Raw genomic sequence first — 17,433 nt, forward strand, 5'->3', positions numbered from 1 at the left:
TGACGTTCTAATGCTCCAACAGAAAGCTCATCCACCGAGTTTCATGCTCTGCCGTAAACCGTGTAATATGGGCGCATTACTTTTTTGTGGCGCGGCTGGCTTGACCGCGGCTGAGTGAACAGCGGCTCACTTGACTGCAGTTGTTTTCCGTCTGTTCTTCTGTTCCTGCACTAATCCCATCCATTCGCGGAGAAAGGTTCCACATGCAGCTTTTCTCGTGTGACACGCCGCTGGACTGCTTTTAGCACTCAGTGTAATCAAGAAAACCCGGTTGATTTTCAAAATAAAAGATTTCTGACTCAAAAAAAAAAAGTCCCTAAATTCTTCCGCGGCCCGGTGGCAATGGGTCTGCGGCCCGGTACCGGTCTGCGGCCCGGTACCGGACCGGTACCGGTCCGCGGCCCGGTGGTTGGGGACCACTGGGTTAAAGTACTAAATGGCAGGAAATGACTTAGGAAAAATTCAGTTTTGATAAAGCGAACCACGATATTCCTCTCATTAGCTGGTCCAGTCCGGAGTTGGGTCAGATTAAACTTGAGGAGAGGGGAGTTGTTTCCAATAGCTATCATAAATTTGAGAGAACTTCCATGTCATGCATGTGGCGTATCTCAGGATCTATGGACCTCTGCATTTCAGCCTGGAGATGCTCTTTGCATGTTAAACTCATGCACACTACCAATGTTTCACACCACCTTTATGCAGATGACACTCAGTGATTTGTAGCTGTGTCACCAAACCACTCTGAAGTCTCTCTGGTGCTCCTTAGAATTCCTAAACAATTGGATGTTAGGTAAACTTCTGTTGTTTTGGAAAGAAGCCTTTTGGCATCTCAATCAAGAGTGTGCCTTATAGTGTGAAAAATAAGTTTGCCTTATACTACGGAAAATACTTTCTTGGCATTTTCTCTTTATTTAAATGTCCTGCGGGCTGCAAAGCTTTCACAATTTTTATTTCCTCCATGAAGGAAAGGTGCTACACAAACAAAACGGCTGATCTGATCGATACTACCCTATGCCGGACCAGCAACCTGTCCAGGGCATGACCTGAGATAGGCTCCAGCAACCCTGTGACCACTGAAAAGGAGCAAGCAGGTTTGAAAAGATGAATGATAAATTCTGGAGGAGACTCAGAAACCTTTTTTTATTCATGCAGAGCCGTGATACTAAACCTCTGTGTCTTATCTTAGTTGAAGGTTTGATGATGCTGGCTCTCCAGAAATACTTTCCTGACCAATTCATCGTTTTGATTGATAGAAAGAACCTGATCTGCAGTTTTACTTTGGAGCTATCAAAAATATTTCTAGGTGGACTAAATAAATGATCAACATGAACACACACAGTTTTCATTTCAATCCACTTCAAAAGTGGAAGAAATTTCAGAGGTAAAGCTAAAAGTCGCAACAATTTGATAAAGGTTCTTGAAAATCAGAAAGTTACTTCAATCACTTCAACAGAACTATGGTGTCTGCTGGCTTTTACCTGTAGGAGTTTTGGGGGTTGCAGTAGTCCTTCTCGATGTTTTCGTTATCAGGCAGTTGGATCCACTGATCCCCCTCCTGGACCTGCCATCTGTATGGCATCATGTCATGAGCTTTAAAGCATTTTTCTGCAAAAACATTATTCAGCAAAAAGAATGAGGCAACCTGGCAGGGGATCTGTTGAGGGAGTTTCTTTAAGACCGATCATTTACCTTGATGCTTGCAGAATCCTTTAATGAAGTACATGCATATCTCAGTTTTATCTGAAAACCAACAGAAACAACAGTCGTTTTTTTAACTCCAGTTTTTCCTGACCCGATAGATTCCGTAGCTTTTGTATTTACCTCTGGAGGGATTTACTTTGTTCTGACGATTTTCACCATTTCCTTCGGAGCTGGTGGCGGCACCGGTCAAGTCTACCGTAGATCTAGATCTCTGGAAGGGTTGATGGTTACCCCTGTTGCCGCCTCTGCCCCTAACACCCCTGGAGGGGTTGTTTAGATTGGGCCTGTGTCTCCTGCGTGATCTCTGACCACTTTCACTGCTTGTATCTGTGTCGTTGGTAGCAACTGAAATGTCGCTGTTGGAGGAGCTGAGGTGACCGTCCACATTCGTCTGTCCATCGCCTCTGTAAAGATCCAAATCGTCAAAGTTGGCGAGGATGTCACTAAGGGAGCCTGTTCGCTCTTTGATCTGACGGTTGTCTGCGCTTCTTCCTGCTCCTCTGCCCCGACCACCTCTGTTGCCCCTGTTACCACCTCTGCCTCTCTGTTGGAACGGCCTTCTCTGGGAATCCAATCCACCATCAGGGTTTCTGACCGCGTGGCCTGAAGCAGCGTGCTGATTGCCCCTTTGGGCTCTTTTGTCAGCCAACCACAATGCTCGTTTGTGGACGTAGATGGTCTTCAATGAGGGGATGAGGGAGTCTGGTACCCCATAATGCCGCAGATTTCTTAATGGCTGACGAGCGTTAAAGTCGTGGGTCTTCCAGCAGCTGCACTCCCGGGTCAGGTACGCCTCACACACGTGAAGCCTTTTGCAGCCATCCATGTCTTTGCACTTTCCAAACTCTCCCTCGCCGTTGTTGTAGTCATGGCATATCTGGTGAGAGGAACATTTTCAATGCACTCAATCCACTAAAACAAACTGAAAGAACAAAGTGACTTGTGGAGTTGCCCATGGCTCTGTTTTAGGACCAAATTGTTCATAATTTATCTAAATGATAATGTAATGGTGTCAAAAAAATTAGAGCTTGTTATATGTCATACTAGGGCTGCCACAAACGATTATTTCAATAGTTGACTAATCTCCAATTAATTTTTTCGATTAGTCAACTAATCGAATCGTGCGGTGACTGATGTAAAACACACATCTTAACCATAATTAGCTTTAAACTTGAAGTGTTTGAGCTATATGCTAACTAAAAATAAAGACCATAGTTTATTAAGCCTTTAATGAATGATGCAGCTTTTCTGGGGGTGGCCGTGGTGCAGCGGTAGGGCGGTCGATTCATGATCAGAAGATTGGGGGTTCGGCTCCCGCCTTGCCCGCCCATGTGTCAAAGTGTCCTTGGGCAAGACAGACACCTTGCCCCAAATTGCCTCTGGTGTTCGGCAGCGGAGGCTCCACCAGTGTGTGAATGGGTGAATGGGTCTGTGACTGTGAAGCGCATTGGGCCCTCGAAGGAGGGTAGAAAGCGCTATACAGGTATACACCATTTACCATTTTCTCCTTCGTTTGTTTCTGGCATTGCTGGGTCTGGCTCAAATCCCGACTGGTGGATCTGAAAAAACATCAACTAAGGACCTTTCTGTGTGGAGTTTGTATGTTCTCCCCGTGCATGCGTGGTCTCCGGCTTCCTTCCACCGTCCAAAAAAATGCTTCATAGGACTCTACATTGCCCCTAGGTGTGAATGTGAGAGTGTATGGGTGTGTGATTGAGGCCCTGCGACAGACTGGCGACCTGTCCAGGGTGAACCCCGCCTTCGCCCATCAGCAGCCGAGTTAGGCTCCAGCACCGCGACCCCGAAAAGTGATAAAGCGGTCAAGAAGATGAATGAATGAAAACATATACCGGTATTAAGGATTTCAAAACCAATATTCCTATATACTGTAGTTCTGACATCAAAACAAGACATAAAAACGACAACAAATTAGTTGTGGCAAAAATCGTGGCAGCCCTTTATATAAAATTTAGATTATTTAGATAAAGACATTATTCAACCAGTATTAGAAATAGGAGTTAGTTACATTTAAAAAAAAAGGTTTGGGATCAACAAGCTATTTTTAAATTAAATCAAATTTGTGGAAATTGTTCATGAAAGAATGGTGGAAACCTTGTTTTGAGCCCTTTAAAGTAGTTTTTTCCCTGAAAGTGCAGTAGTTTTTTTAAGAAGAGAGGAACATTAGAATTTAAGATGAATTTTTATGCTGGGATCATGCAGAGTTAGAACTAATATCAAATGGAAGAAAATCTGGTTTTGGAAAAAAAAATGCAATTGTTTGGATAAAAATATTAACTTTATTACTTAAAAAAAATGTTGAATATTGAGTTGATACTATAGTGAAATATAACTATATATTAGTAAACATGTAAGTGTGCATGTGGATATGTATAGTTCTGTATGAATATGTATTTAGTAAGTGTTTTAATGGAGGAACTAGCAGATGAGCAGGAGAAGAAGATGGATGTATGGGTTTTGATTTGATGTTTGTGGCATGCTTGTCAACTAGATGGTAAGTTTAGTTTCTGTGTGAATTGTTTCTTTGGATTCATCATGTTGATTATTTTTTAAAAGTAGTAAAAACCAAAAAAGTAAAGTTTGAAAAACCAAATAAACTTGAGAAGTGCCAGTTGGTGGTTTTCCTACTTACAGAGGGCAGGAGCGTGGCTTCGCTCTGCAGCAGCAGCGTGCACAGCTCTGTCCGGCTCAGGCTCTCCAGGCCGTGCTCCCTCAGCAGGCTTTCATTGAGTGCAGAGTTCAACTCATGGGAGAAGTGGCAAACTCGTCTGCAATGAAACAGCCCAAGATGATTACTCATCAATTCTCAGTTAAAAGAAAACAATTACAGCCACTGAGAAAGGAAAAGACATTGATGAGTCAGCTGAACAAAGATTTCTATTTCCAGAGCAGACGGTCATTGTAAACAGAGAGAGGATGGGATTGACAATTCTAGTTTTTAAATGATCTATACTGACAAGACTAATAAATACAGGGGATGACAAAATAATCAGTTTGAAACCAAACCGTATGTTCTATTTAAACCATTAAACTTACTCATGAGGAAATTCTCTCTTTTGTCTGTTCTCTATCAGTCAAGGGGGTGGGAGCTGTGGAAGGGATCTGTGTGGGTCAAAGGTGAGGGAGGGCATTATTTCTTTCTTTCTAATTTTATTGTGCTTGTCTTCATATCATTTGTTTTATTTAGTTGTAAAGCACTTTGTATTATATTTCATATGAAAAATGCTCTATAAATAAAGACAGATTTGATCTGAAAGTGAATCGTAATAAGGTTATAAATTGTTAGGAGAAAACTAATTGTTTGATTAGACAGCTGCTTACTACACACCCCTTTTAATCAAATCTTATGTAATCTAAACAATGTTCTCTCTTTTTTAAGTTAAACCAAACCAAAAAAAATAAAATAAAATAAAATACTAGAAAATTTTTAAAAAGTTTTAAACAGAGGGTTAAACAAAAGTAGGCCAAGACCTCTATCCTTATTATAAGTTTTGCTTAAAAATTAATTGTTAGCCTCTTTTACTGGGGATATACTTTGTAAAAAACATATAAGACTGCAGATTTGTCGGCAGTCGTAAAATGAACCCGCTAATAATCAATGCTAGGACAAATGAGCTACGGAAGGAAGCTAACTGTGGTGCCTTCAATGTCATCTTAGAAAAATCAGTTCTAGCAACTTTGAGTCAAAACTAAAATAAACCGGAGCAGTGATAATTAATTATTAAATGCCTAAAAGAATTATTTAAATCTTAGACATAATTTTGTTTATCTTAAACGTAAATACTCTACCTGGCCAAAACACAGATTTGTGAAATTTAGAAAGTTCCAAAGTAGACACTGAACGTACCGCGAATGTCAAGCGCTTTTCTCACTAAAAACATAATAGAGTGAAGATAAGTGATGTGTTTTAATGATTTATTCACAGTGATTGCATTAACACTACACATGCAACTATAAACTCAATGTCCACCTTTAGGTAGTCAATAATAACAAAACAAACAAGCAAACAACATATTTACCCCTGCCTAGAGTAAGAGCAGGATCCTGTCAGGAGGACGTTTTTACACAGGTGAAGGCCTCCGCACGTGCCCAGGCAGTTCTTCAACCTGCACAGCTTCAGTCTGGTCCTGGCCACCACCTTTTGTTGGCCATTCAAGTCACACAACTCAAACTTGTCCTTGTTGGAGAGGTACTCGCTGATAGAGTCACCAAAACACAGATTGTACTTCAAAAACTCTGCATCTGATGCACCCTGATTGTCACAGATGAACTTTAAAATCTCGGATTCCATCGCTTTCCTTCTGTCCTTCTCCACCTGAACGAGAGTCTGGGCGGCGGCTTCCGGGATGACGATTGTTTTTATGGAAGGAGATCGTCGGTATCGCTTCTGCAGTCTGGAAACCGAAACTTAACTGCTCTGGAGGGGTGCTGCAACGCCGCTCTTTGCCGCTTGAGAGCGCCAACGTGTTGTTTATTTTCCCCTCCAGGTGGGAGGACTTTTCTTGCACCTGAAGGCAGTCAATGCTATGGTCAATGCTGGTCAATGCCCCCAAACAAAGTGGATTTAAACCATACTGGAATGTGGATTCAATTACTCATTAAAGATAAAAAATACGGTTAGAAAATATGTTTTAGAAAAACTACTTTTGCTTTGATGATTTTGTCCTTGATTGAAGACAGAAACAACAATACACACATGGAGAAAGAAAAACTACAATTCTGAAAATAAACGAATAAATGTTGTAATAAATAAATAAAAAAGTAGAAAGATATTTTGATTATTTTGTTAAGAAATATGTGCAAAATTAAACAGATTATAATTTTTTATTTATATAAAAATTACTCAAAAAAAGTGGAAATAAGAAAATAAATAAACTCATTTTGAAGGCAATAAAAGATATTTAAATAAATGCAATATATATGAATGCAATGAATGCAATATATATATATATATATATATGAATTTATACATATAAAAAAAGCAAACATGAATAAAACAATAAATATGGATAAAGATATTTTGAAATATATTCATAAATGTATGTTTATGTATTTCTTAGCACTAAATGTGAAGCATGTGGAAATATTGATTTATTTGAAAAATGTTAATGTTTTTTTTAAGTGTGTTTTTCTTTGTTAAACTTCAATTAAAAGTAAATAGTGTGCACTTCAATTCACTCAAGCTCCCCCTTGTATTTCAACAGGTTCTGCCATCAGGAACACAAGATAGTCCTCGTAAGAGATTTCACAATTTTCTACTTTTATTAACAGAAGAAAATTTATTATTTTTTATTATTATTTCTATTTCTTTATTTATTTTACAACTTATTGCTCCTGGAATGATGTTAACTAGATAAACTGAAATAAAAACAAAAGTTTTGGCACATAACAGTTTTAGAATTGAATTTCCATTTAGTTGCCAAGTTATTAAACATACTACTACCTGTTATTTAGAGCCAAAAGGCATATTAAAAAAACCACAACACAGAAAAGCCATGACTTCGCAAACTAAATTCTTCAAACTTAAAGCTAATTAAGGCCTCTGGTTTGTTTCTGGGACCTGGTAGATCATAAGGGTAGTCTTACTCCAATTTTAAACAACAGAAACCACAGAAATATCATCTCTGTTAAAAAAATAAATAAATACATTTTTACTTGTACAACATTTATGTGACACCTCAGTCAAGGGGATTGTAAAATGATGTAACAGAAATTAATGAAAAAGCAAAATCAACATCCTAATGACTCAAAAACTCTCACAAAGACCTTGGGAATGACTGAAATCCAGGATTTATTTTCAGGGGAAAAAAATAATTATTTACACAAAAATAACCCAATTCTTTCAAGGCCCAAAGCCTGTAGAAACAGAGGAAACATCAACTCTGTTGCTGCCCTTGCTGTAACAACTGCTTAGCTTTTGAACTTGTTAGTTGAGAACACAATTTAATAGTTTGTGTCTTCACTGTAACTCAGTCACATGAGGACCAAACAGGTTAGCTGGAGCTGAACTCTCTGAATGCATTCACACTAGGTAATGTGTACTTTAGTACCGTACCCAAGAACATTTCCCTCATTTGAATGACCAGCGTTATCGCTTTATTCTGGGCTTGGGCAAAACTCTGAGAACCTTGCCGGGATTGACTAGTAGATATGGGCCACAGCGGATCAGTGGACTCTAACACAGCACAACTTTGGTTTTTGCTGTCTCAGTGAGCATTTACAAACCTATAAGGTATAGTATATGACATGTGTTGCAAGTCAATAGCTCAAATCACCTTGATGTTAAAACCCCAACAACTGAATCTTGACCCGGTTGAACTTTCAATGCATAATCAATTGTCACATGTTTTGTAAGTACAGCCCGAAAATGGTCTCAAAAATGTGTGTTGCCACGCGTGGACGCCAGTTTTGAACACAGAAGCCTAAAACTGACATTTAAACCAGACTTTTCATGTGAAAAGGTCACTTGAACCTGCGTTTCCGAGGCCGGTGTGATTATGGTTTAACATACAGGTACCCCCTGGAGGTTTATGTGGTCTTCTGCTGCATATTATAGCAAACAGAAGTCATGCATACTTCACAAACTGACACTTGTTTCTGACTTCAATTCAGGTGAGCGCGTGTAGCAAGACTGTCATATGCTCATCCCAGAAAAACTTTTTTTTTTTTTCAACATTTGTAATAAATATAAATTATTCTAATCACATTTTCTGTATTTTAATAGATGTTTGTTGGTTGGTTTTCATTACCTTTATAAACCAAAAGCGACTTAACAGTGTTGGTTGCTTGTAGGAGCGATGGAAAAGCATCTTAAAAATAACCCCTAAAGTCTCACAAAAATAGCTTTTCAGCATATCAGTTGAGACATGGGAATACTGTAAAACCATTAGAATCCTGTATTCGATGAACTTTACATCCCAAAACCCCAGAATGTTGACTCCAATAATTTTGGGGGATAATAATAACCCGGTTATAATTTTCCATTGATTACCTTCTTTGGTGTGTCTTCCAAGAAGCCAAAGCTTGTTGTTTAACCTGAATCAATTTTATGTTAACATTTTATGTTCCCTGAAAAATTAAAAACCTCACAAATAAGATAATTTGCACATCTTCAGAAAAGTGCAGTGCTTAGTTTTTGTGTTGACCAGCTGTTTTGCATTTGTTTTCAGATTTCTTCAATACCTGTTTTTATATTGTTTTGTATACATATTTGTTTTGTTTAGATGCTGCCTGAGCATTAAAAAGGTTGCTTCTAAGTGTATAAATCAAACTTTAGTCCATCTAGTTTCCACTTGGCTGATAGCCATAATTTGAAGTGACATACACATTTCTTACATTTATGGCCAACGTGGGACACACAATGACTGCCAATGTCTGGGAATTAGACCCTTGACCAATTGTTGTTTTCAAGTTTCCGGGAAGGTTTGGTGCTTTACTTTAAACTGTATTATGTAGAAGTCATGAATAGTTTACAGACTGTGAGCCAATGTCTGATTATTTTAGATGTGGTGTCTTATGGGTGCTATTAATTTTCTTCCAAAAGTCCTTAACAGGAAGGATCAATAGTATTTGAATTAGAAATTATGGACTGTAGGTTTGGTCTAGGTTTTCAAAGATATTGAATAGATTTTGATAGACGTTTGGGTCATGTATTGCGTTACATTTATGATGGTGTTATCCCTTTTCATAGATTAAAAAACACATTCACACATATTGTTTTTAATATTCAAAATATTCAAAATATGGAAATTCGGGTCATCTAACGCAAAGCACGATGGTTAAACGTGCAGTTTGAAGTGAAATCATTTTCTTGTTTGTTTCCCAGCCTGTAGTTGCGTGTCTGCAAGGCGACCCGCTGCGATTTCCTGCTTCGGGTTTCCCTTTAAAAGGGGGCAAGGCTCGTTGCTGGGAATTCACGTCATTTCGCCGTTTTACACACAACCAGATCAATGAGCGACACACACCGCGCGCGCGCGAGGGGGTGTCTCTCTCTTCCAGGAAGGGATTATTAACCAGCGCGCTGCCGGCATGTGAAGGAAAACACGCGCAGACAAAAGAAGTTTTTGTCATGGACCGGACCAAATAAAGACAAAAAACAACAAAAAGACAGAGAGAACTTCTCCCTCAGCGACAGCCGAGCGGTCGGACCGCCGCCGGGGAAGGAGCCGCGCGACACGGGAAAGTGGAAGGAGAGAAGTTGACGGGAGATAATGTCCGAACCCTCCGCTGCGAACAAGGTATCTGCGGCCGAACCACCGCGTGCGCCCTCGCTCATCTCTTCCCACGGTCTTTGAGGCACGCGCGTGTTCCGACTGCTCATCTGTTGCTCGCTGTTGGCCGCGCGCGTGCTCCGCGGAGAAGTCGTGACTTCTCGACCGGATTGATTTAACGAAGGGAAACACTTCGGAGTGTTTGGTATGACGTTATATTTGTGAATAAAGTCGCGTAGGAGCGCGCATCAAACTCCACGCGCGCAGAATGCTCCACGCACACACACGGTGCGGACTGTTCCAGTCATTCATGTGGAGTGAATCCAAACCAAATCCACCTTTGTATATAAACTATGTGACCAGGGGAGACCGGAGTCCTACTTATTTATGCAGTGCGTATCTGCTATGAAAATGAAAGCTTGAAGTCTGGGCTTGAAATGTGGATCTTTTTTACTTTCAGAAGTCATTGTAATAAGAAGTAATAAACCATCAAAGACGTTCTGATACAACGTGATAATCACATTACCACTGATGAATTGGGGTTTTAGAACAGGCTGATATTATTTATGTGCAGTCAGCACAAACAAACTGATGGAAATTCATGCTAGCCACATTAATACGTGCAGTCAAGATACACAATGCTGCATTACCTGCACGTATTTAAAGTAGGCCTACGTCCGAGGCTAAATGTCGTTGTCGGTTGCACATATTTTAAATTAATGCTGAGGTCCCTTTAGTTATCAGAATCCTAGGTGTGTGAAATTTATTCTTGCTGGTGATCCATGTCCTCGGGGAGGGGTGAGCTGCAGACACAGCTGCGCTAGTTTATTAGCCCTAACTGTAACCGTTATCCTGTCCTTAACCCTTCCAGTCAGTGTGGCCAAGAAATAAGTTCAGCACTGGCTGCACGTATTTAAGTAACCCAAATAGTCACTTTCCTTCAAAAATACAATGTGTCAATTGTATATTTTCTAAGCTGGAAACTGAAAATTTATTTTAAAATGAATACCACCCCTATGATAGTTGTCGGTATGTTTAATTAACCGGATTTATAGAGGTGAACAGTTACTTGAATTATTATGTTTTGGGGGAAAAAAAATCAGTGCTAAAACTTTTTTATTTTAATTTCATAAATAAATTGCCTAACAACTGTTAAGAAATACAGATAGCCTGAAAAGGCTAATATTCTCAGTATTGATACTGAATTGTGCTGAATGTTACAAACCAGCTGGGTCACTTGCTGACTTCAGCATATTCAATCAATTTGTTGCCATTCTCTGTAGCTATTCCTAAAATAAAGATACATAATTACGCCAGAAGTCCGACACATCATCTGAGTTTCAAGTAAACATAGTGTAGTTACTTCCTTTGAATTGCTTGTTGTGTACATAATCTACACAAAGATGAACCCTTTCATGTGTGGTCACTACAGTGTACAGACTGCTTAATATACGATCTATACAATAAGATACTAAGCAACAAGAAGATGCTCAGTTTAGAAATCACAGTTTAAAGATTCGATGGAAAGCAAATCATCCCATGATGATTGATGCTGAGTTCAGTGATGGTTACTTTAGTTACAATATTCTCAGTTCAGAGACATTATTTCTAACTTTTTTCCAGAGAAAAGGAAAATAGCTAAAGTAATTCCATTATACAAATCAGGGGACAAACATCAACTCACAAATTACAGGCCAGTGTCCTTACTCTGCCAATTTTCAAAAATACTCGAAAAAGTATTCCTTACCAGGCTGGAAAATTTTGTTGAAAAAAATAAGCTAATGTCCGATGATCAATACGGTTTCAGAAAAAACAGATCAACTTCCATGGCAATTACGCAATTAACAGAAGAAATTATGAATGGCACAGTCGGAGTGTTCATCGATTTAAAAAAGGCTTTTGACACTATCGATCACAACATTTTAGTAAAAAAGTTGTAGCGATATGGAATACGAGGACTAGCATTAAACTGGTTAAACAGTTACATTAAAAACAGGCAGCAGTTCGTACGACTGGATCATTTTAAATCATCCGTGCTAAGTTTAAACTGTGGAGTTCCTCAAGGATCGATATTAGGTCCAAAGCTTTTCATACTATACATAAATTACATTCATATTGTATCAAGCAAATTTAAATACATCTTATACGCTGATGACACAAGTATAGTGAGCACAGGAAAGAATCTTAGAAGTTCTAAAAACTGTAAACACAGAATTAAGGAAACTAAAACAATGGTTTGATACAAATAAACTCTCACTCAATGTCAACAAAACAAAATACATGATCTTTGGAAATTGTCATATCCCTGCAGATTTAGAAATTAAAGTTGTTATAGACAATCATGTGATAGAAAGAGTAACCGAAATCGAGTTATTTGGAGTCATCATGGACCACAAAATAAGCTGGAAGCCACAAATAAAACAAGTCAGAACCAAAATGGCCAAAGGCATTGCAGTGTTGGGAAAAACGCGTCATACACTGACTTACAAAGTGCGCTTACTTAATATACTTAATACTTACTTAATATACTCATCAATAATATTACCATATTTACAGTACAGTGTTGAAGTTTGGGGAAATACTTATAAAACAAATTTACAATCTCTGTACATATTACAGAAAAAAGCTGTTGGAATAGTTCATGGTGTGGACTATTGGACACATACAAACTCCCTGTTTTTAAAGTCTGGTTTATTAAAACTATGGGAACTAGTTAAACTTAAAACAGCCCTCATTATGTTTAAAGCCAGAAACAACTTACTCCCATTAAACATACAACAGATGTTCAAGGACAGGGATGGAGGTTATGATTTAAGAAAACAGCTGGATTTAAAAAAAACAATGTACTCGTACAACAAAAAAGAAAATGTTCCGATCATTTTGTGGTGTGGATTTATGGAATGGGTTGAACGAAGGTTTAAAACAAATCAAAAGTTTACATCTATGTAAAAAAAACATACAAACTGTCACTGCTGAATCTTTACAAGGACTGACTTGATCATTATAAACATGCACAAATGTCACTGTATATACGTTTTAATCAAAAAAAATTAAAAGTATTTTGAGAGAAAGAAAAAAAAATGTAAATAGACAAGGTAACAAAAATATGTTGTAGAAAGGGATGGGACCACAAAAGAATTTTCTTCTACCCACTCCTTTTCAAGCACATCGTTTGCTTCACTTTTACTTTTATATTTTTAATTCTTATATTTGTATTTTTAGATTCTTTTGCTTATTTTGTATTTTTAAATTCTTACGCTTGTATTTTTAAATTGTTATTTTATTTTCATTTTGTGTTTGAAACAAAGAACAATAAAAAACAAAACAAAAAAAAAACAACTATGTTTTACATAGATCAACCTATACAGATGGAGGAACCACCATTACAACATGAGACCCATCCATCCATCCATCTTCCTCCGCTTCATCCGGGACCGGGTCGTGGGGGCAGCAGTCTAAGCAAAGATGCCCAGACTTCCCTCTCCCCGGCCACTTCCTCCAGCTCTTCTGGGGGCAATATGAGACCTTATTTCAAATTATTTACAGTTATACCTACAAATTACCACAAAAATACATGGATGTTTTTTACTGCACAAACTGTATGAAGTACACTTGAGTAGACAGAAAAATATGTCTTTGTTGAATTTAAAGATATAACAGTTTTTTTTCTTAAAAGCTTCCTTTTGTATCCCAAAAGATGAATAAAAAACTTAGTAAAAATATCCTGACTGATTTTATTATAATTCATGCATGAAAGGGTTAAGTAAAGTAGTAAAAAAGAATAATAATTGAAAGGTTAACAAGCTTACTATACAATAAAACGTTAGCAACGTTTAAATTATATGGTGAAACAATGTACATATCTGCACATAGTCTGGATACTATGATGGACAACACATACTTATATGGCACAGTTCATTGTATATATTTTTCTACATATTTTTTTATACTTTATATCGTATTTTATATTATGTTCTGTATTTTTTATGCCAATTTCTTATTTTGCACTGAAACGGTTGCTGCAATTTCATTGTCCTTGTGATAATGACAAAGCGGTTGTATTGCCTAATATAAAAACACAATGCATGTTTTTCAAAAGGAGTGAATCACACATGACCAAAGTCTGGCTTGTGGGCCAAATGCAGCTTTTACGTGTTTAGTTGCTGTTTAGTTTTGCACTCCGGAGTTTTTTGTTGTAGCTTTCACTCGGTTCTTCCCACTCTGGAAAATACACTGAAAGATGCAACTTTTGGTCTGTACAAACCAGTTTCAGACAAACAAACAGACAGGTTTATTATTGAGTTTGGCTCTAAATTGGTGCGTAAAATCATTTGGAATGTGCTCTCAGCATAACATTTCTGAAATAGGAAGAGTTTCTGCAACTTTAAGTTTATGGTAGTTTGTTTATATCACAGATCTGATTATTATCGAGATTAGCACAGCTCCAATAGTGGTACCTCCAGTGTGAGAGGAAGACTTTTCATGTCTTCCCCAGTCACATTGCTTTCCCGTTTGCTCTCTATCACAGGCTTTCCGTTACCTCTTTTGTCAAATTTGACCCAGTTGATGTTGTGTGAAGACACTGGCAAGTAAAGTCTATTTTTTTCTTTCCTTCCTTTCCTCTGAGAGAAGGAAATGGGGGTCTAAAAGATTATTGCTTGGCTTCCACCGGAAATTCCTGGCACATGCTGTCGGTGTGCCGGTCTCAGTGTCTGAGTGGTGACAGCCGGCTGAAAGCAGAGACAAAAATGTTCGGCAGCTTTATTTCCTCGAGATGTTTTAGTTGCTCAGCTTTGCAGAAAAGAACCTGTCTACGAGAAATTACTGTATAATGCAAAACCATATCAAACTGTTGCTCTGGGTGTCCATGAGAAGCTACGCTCACACTGCCTCTGCAACGCGGGTTCAAGCGACCACTTTCAAAGAAAAGTCTAGTAAATGTACGTATAAACAGGTTTCAGGCTTCTCCGTTCGTCCACGCATAGCCACACACATTTTTAAGACCGTTTCGGGCTCTACGTACAAAACGCGTGTCCACTGCACATGGGTTAAAAATTTAACCAGGTTGAACTTTGACCATTTAGAGACTTGGATTTTGTCCTAACAAATGCATGGCATCCTTTTTAATCCACAGATCATTTGAAAATTAATCAAGATGGAGAAATTAATCATTGCTGTTTGTGTCCGGCAGGAATTCTATGACACCAAGTCTGTCATAAATCAAAATCATCAGGGGTGTCCAAAGCGAGTCCTCGAGGGCCAGCCTCCTGCTGGTTTTCAGAAACCCTGACTTATCTGCTGCTGATTACCTATGTCAGGTGTTTGATCAATAAGGAGCTTTAATAGCAGGTTGGCTGGAAAACATGTAGGACACTGGCCCTCAAGGTCTGGATTTGGACATCCCTGTAATAGAATCATTGCAAGAAAAAGCCTGGAGCGAGATTCACCAGATTTACATCGCTTCAACAATTCCTACGAAGCCTTTTCCAACTGTAGGTACATGCGCTTGTATCGGGTAGTGACAGTCCAGTGTGAACACTATATACTTAACGCACCTTCATCATACTACAATGAATGCGATTAAAATACCAGGTGAGCACAAAATTTTGTTTATTAGGAGTGTGCCAAAATATCAGTTATGCGATATGTTGCAATGTTTAGTCTTGCAATTGATTCTCAATAGTTCTCACCAAGTATCAGTCTTTTATTTTCATTTGAATAGACTGTAAAACGTTTTATTCCTCATCCTTTGGTGAGACGTTCCTTTGGAGGTAAATAGGAAGCGCCCCTGACATCAATGTGTCTGGCAGCTACTTGAGTTATTCAGTTTTTGTTCTGTTGTTTACAACAATTCTGCACTAAGTAGTAGCACTGCTGTTCATGTTTGCAAATTGTTAACACTGAATTTGACAGATTAATAAAATTAAATTGGTGCCAATGCTCATCAAAGAGTGTTACTGATTTCAGCAATGTTGCTCAAAAGTGTCTATCATTTATTGCACAAAATAAGACACAAATTGTTTATTATGATTGTGTTCAAGTTAGTAAATAAATGGGGATATATTTTCCTAAAAAATATGTATTATATATTATATTGTGAGTTATTAGAGACGATTTTCTTTACCAATTATCGCAGTATCGCAATATCATTGATATTGTGAGCCATGTATTGTGCATCACATTGTATCGTGAGGTACCCAGTGACTCCCAGTCCTTATGTTTATCAAGTTGAAGTATTAAAAGTAATAGGATGTTTCAAACCTTGATTTTTTACTTCCTGGGACAGCTAACTGCCTCCACATGGATAGTTGGGCCCAAATATTTTCATTTCTGACTCTACATCAACCTTAACCTTACTAAATCTAGACCCATCAGTAGTTTGTCTTAAAATTGAGATTTTACAAACCCTAATCAAGCCAAAGGTATGGGTAAACCCTATTATGTCTCCTTGGGTTTGTGCAATTTCTCTCACCATCTAACCTTATTTAGGAGTCCTGTAAAACATCTGGACTACTACGATCTCTGATCCTCTTGTCATACTGACACCTGTAAGAAAATCAATGTGAATATTTTTATCTGAATTTTTATGTTAAGTGGGATTCCTGATTTTGGGTATAATGGATGGCAAATGCAGCAATCCAGTCATTTCATTTAATGATGAAATGACTGGATAGCTCAGTTGGTGAAGTGGCACACAGAAAATCAGGGTTCGATTCACAGGGTGTGCAATGATATTCATGCCTTTGGACTGCGTAACTATGTCACAGTAAATAGATGGAGAGAAGAAAAATGAAAAGCACAAAGTAGATGGTGATCATTTACACACTTGGATGAAAGTTGCTGAAAAAAAAGTTACAGTTCCTGTAACTGCTTTGCTTTGTTCACAACAGGCATATGACATGCATTCAAGAACCCTCTTTTAGCATTAAGTGTTCACACTGGACTGTTGCCATCTGATACTAATGTACGGCCATGACCAATAATTGGATGAGGCTTGTTGAAAAATGTCAAAGCAGTGCAAATGTCTTGAATCTTGCTCCAGGCTCTTTCAGCTGCATTCATGAAAGACTTGGTGTCATAGAATTCTGGCCGGGCACAAACTACAATTATTATTCTCTCTTTCATGACCAATTTCTAAACAGTTTGCTTATCCAAACGTTATTACCAAATCTGAGTCCCTGATTGGTCAAAGTTCGACTTGGTGTAACTTGTAAATGTATAATTATAAATCCACATTTTTAGACATTTACTGTTAATGTGTTAATGAATAATTTATAAACCCATATTCCTGTTGAAACTCAAGATTAATTCATATAGTTGTAAAACATTTAGTACTTGTTAATCAACTGCTTTTGTGACCTATTCTAAAATGAGGACTATTTATGCTTTATAAAGTCTATACACATGAATGTAGCGACGAGGGTCCCAAGCCAGGGTCTCATTGTGCCGGTCCCAAGCCCGGATAAATACAGAGGGTTGTGTCAGGAAGGGCATCCGACGTAAA

The 17,433-nt window shown here is 38.2% G+C and overlaps 2 protein-coding genes across 3 annotated transcripts in view; one reads left to right on the plus strand and one right to left on the minus strand.

Annotated features, from left to right (window-relative positions):
- si:ch73-252i11.1 (uncharacterized protein LOC553517 homolog) overlaps positions 1-6,397 on the minus strand; it is a 24,030-nt gene extending 17,633 nt beyond the window's left edge. The window contains exons 1-5 of the mRNA XM_024294704.2: positions 5,739-6,397; positions 4,352-4,487; positions 1,822-2,578; positions 1,690-1,740; positions 1,479-1,605 (exon numbers count right to left, since the gene is read on the minus strand). Coding sequence (XP_024150472.1) covers positions 1,479-1,605; positions 1,690-1,740; positions 1,822-2,578; positions 4,352-4,487; positions 5,739-6,010 — 1,343 coding nt within the window. The 5' untranslated portion in view covers positions 6,011-6,397. The remainder of the gene's footprint in view (positions 1-1,478; positions 1,606-1,689; positions 1,741-1,821; positions 2,579-4,351; positions 4,488-5,738) is intronic.
- A 3,262-nt stretch (positions 6,398-9,659) lies between these two features.
- The window catches only part of etv6 (ETS variant transcription factor 6), a 53,257-nt gene continuing 45,483 nt past the window's right edge, over positions 9,660-17,433 (plus strand). The window contains exon 1 of one of the 2 annotated variants that reach the window (XM_024294686.2): positions 9,660-9,956. In XM_024294686.2, the coding sequence (XP_024150454.1) occupies positions 9,930-9,956 (27 nt within the window). In that variant the 5' untranslated portion in view covers positions 9,660-9,929. The remainder of the gene's footprint in view (positions 9,957-17,433) is intronic. The other variant, XM_024294685.2, reaches the window with a different exon arrangement.

This window comes from Oryzias melastigma, linkage group LG23, assembly GCF_002922805.2.
Source record: "Oryzias melastigma strain HK-1 linkage group LG23, ASM292280v2, whole genome shotgun sequence".
Classification (NCBI taxonomy): Eukaryota; Metazoa; Chordata; class Actinopteri; order Beloniformes; family Adrianichthyidae; genus Oryzias; species Oryzias melastigma.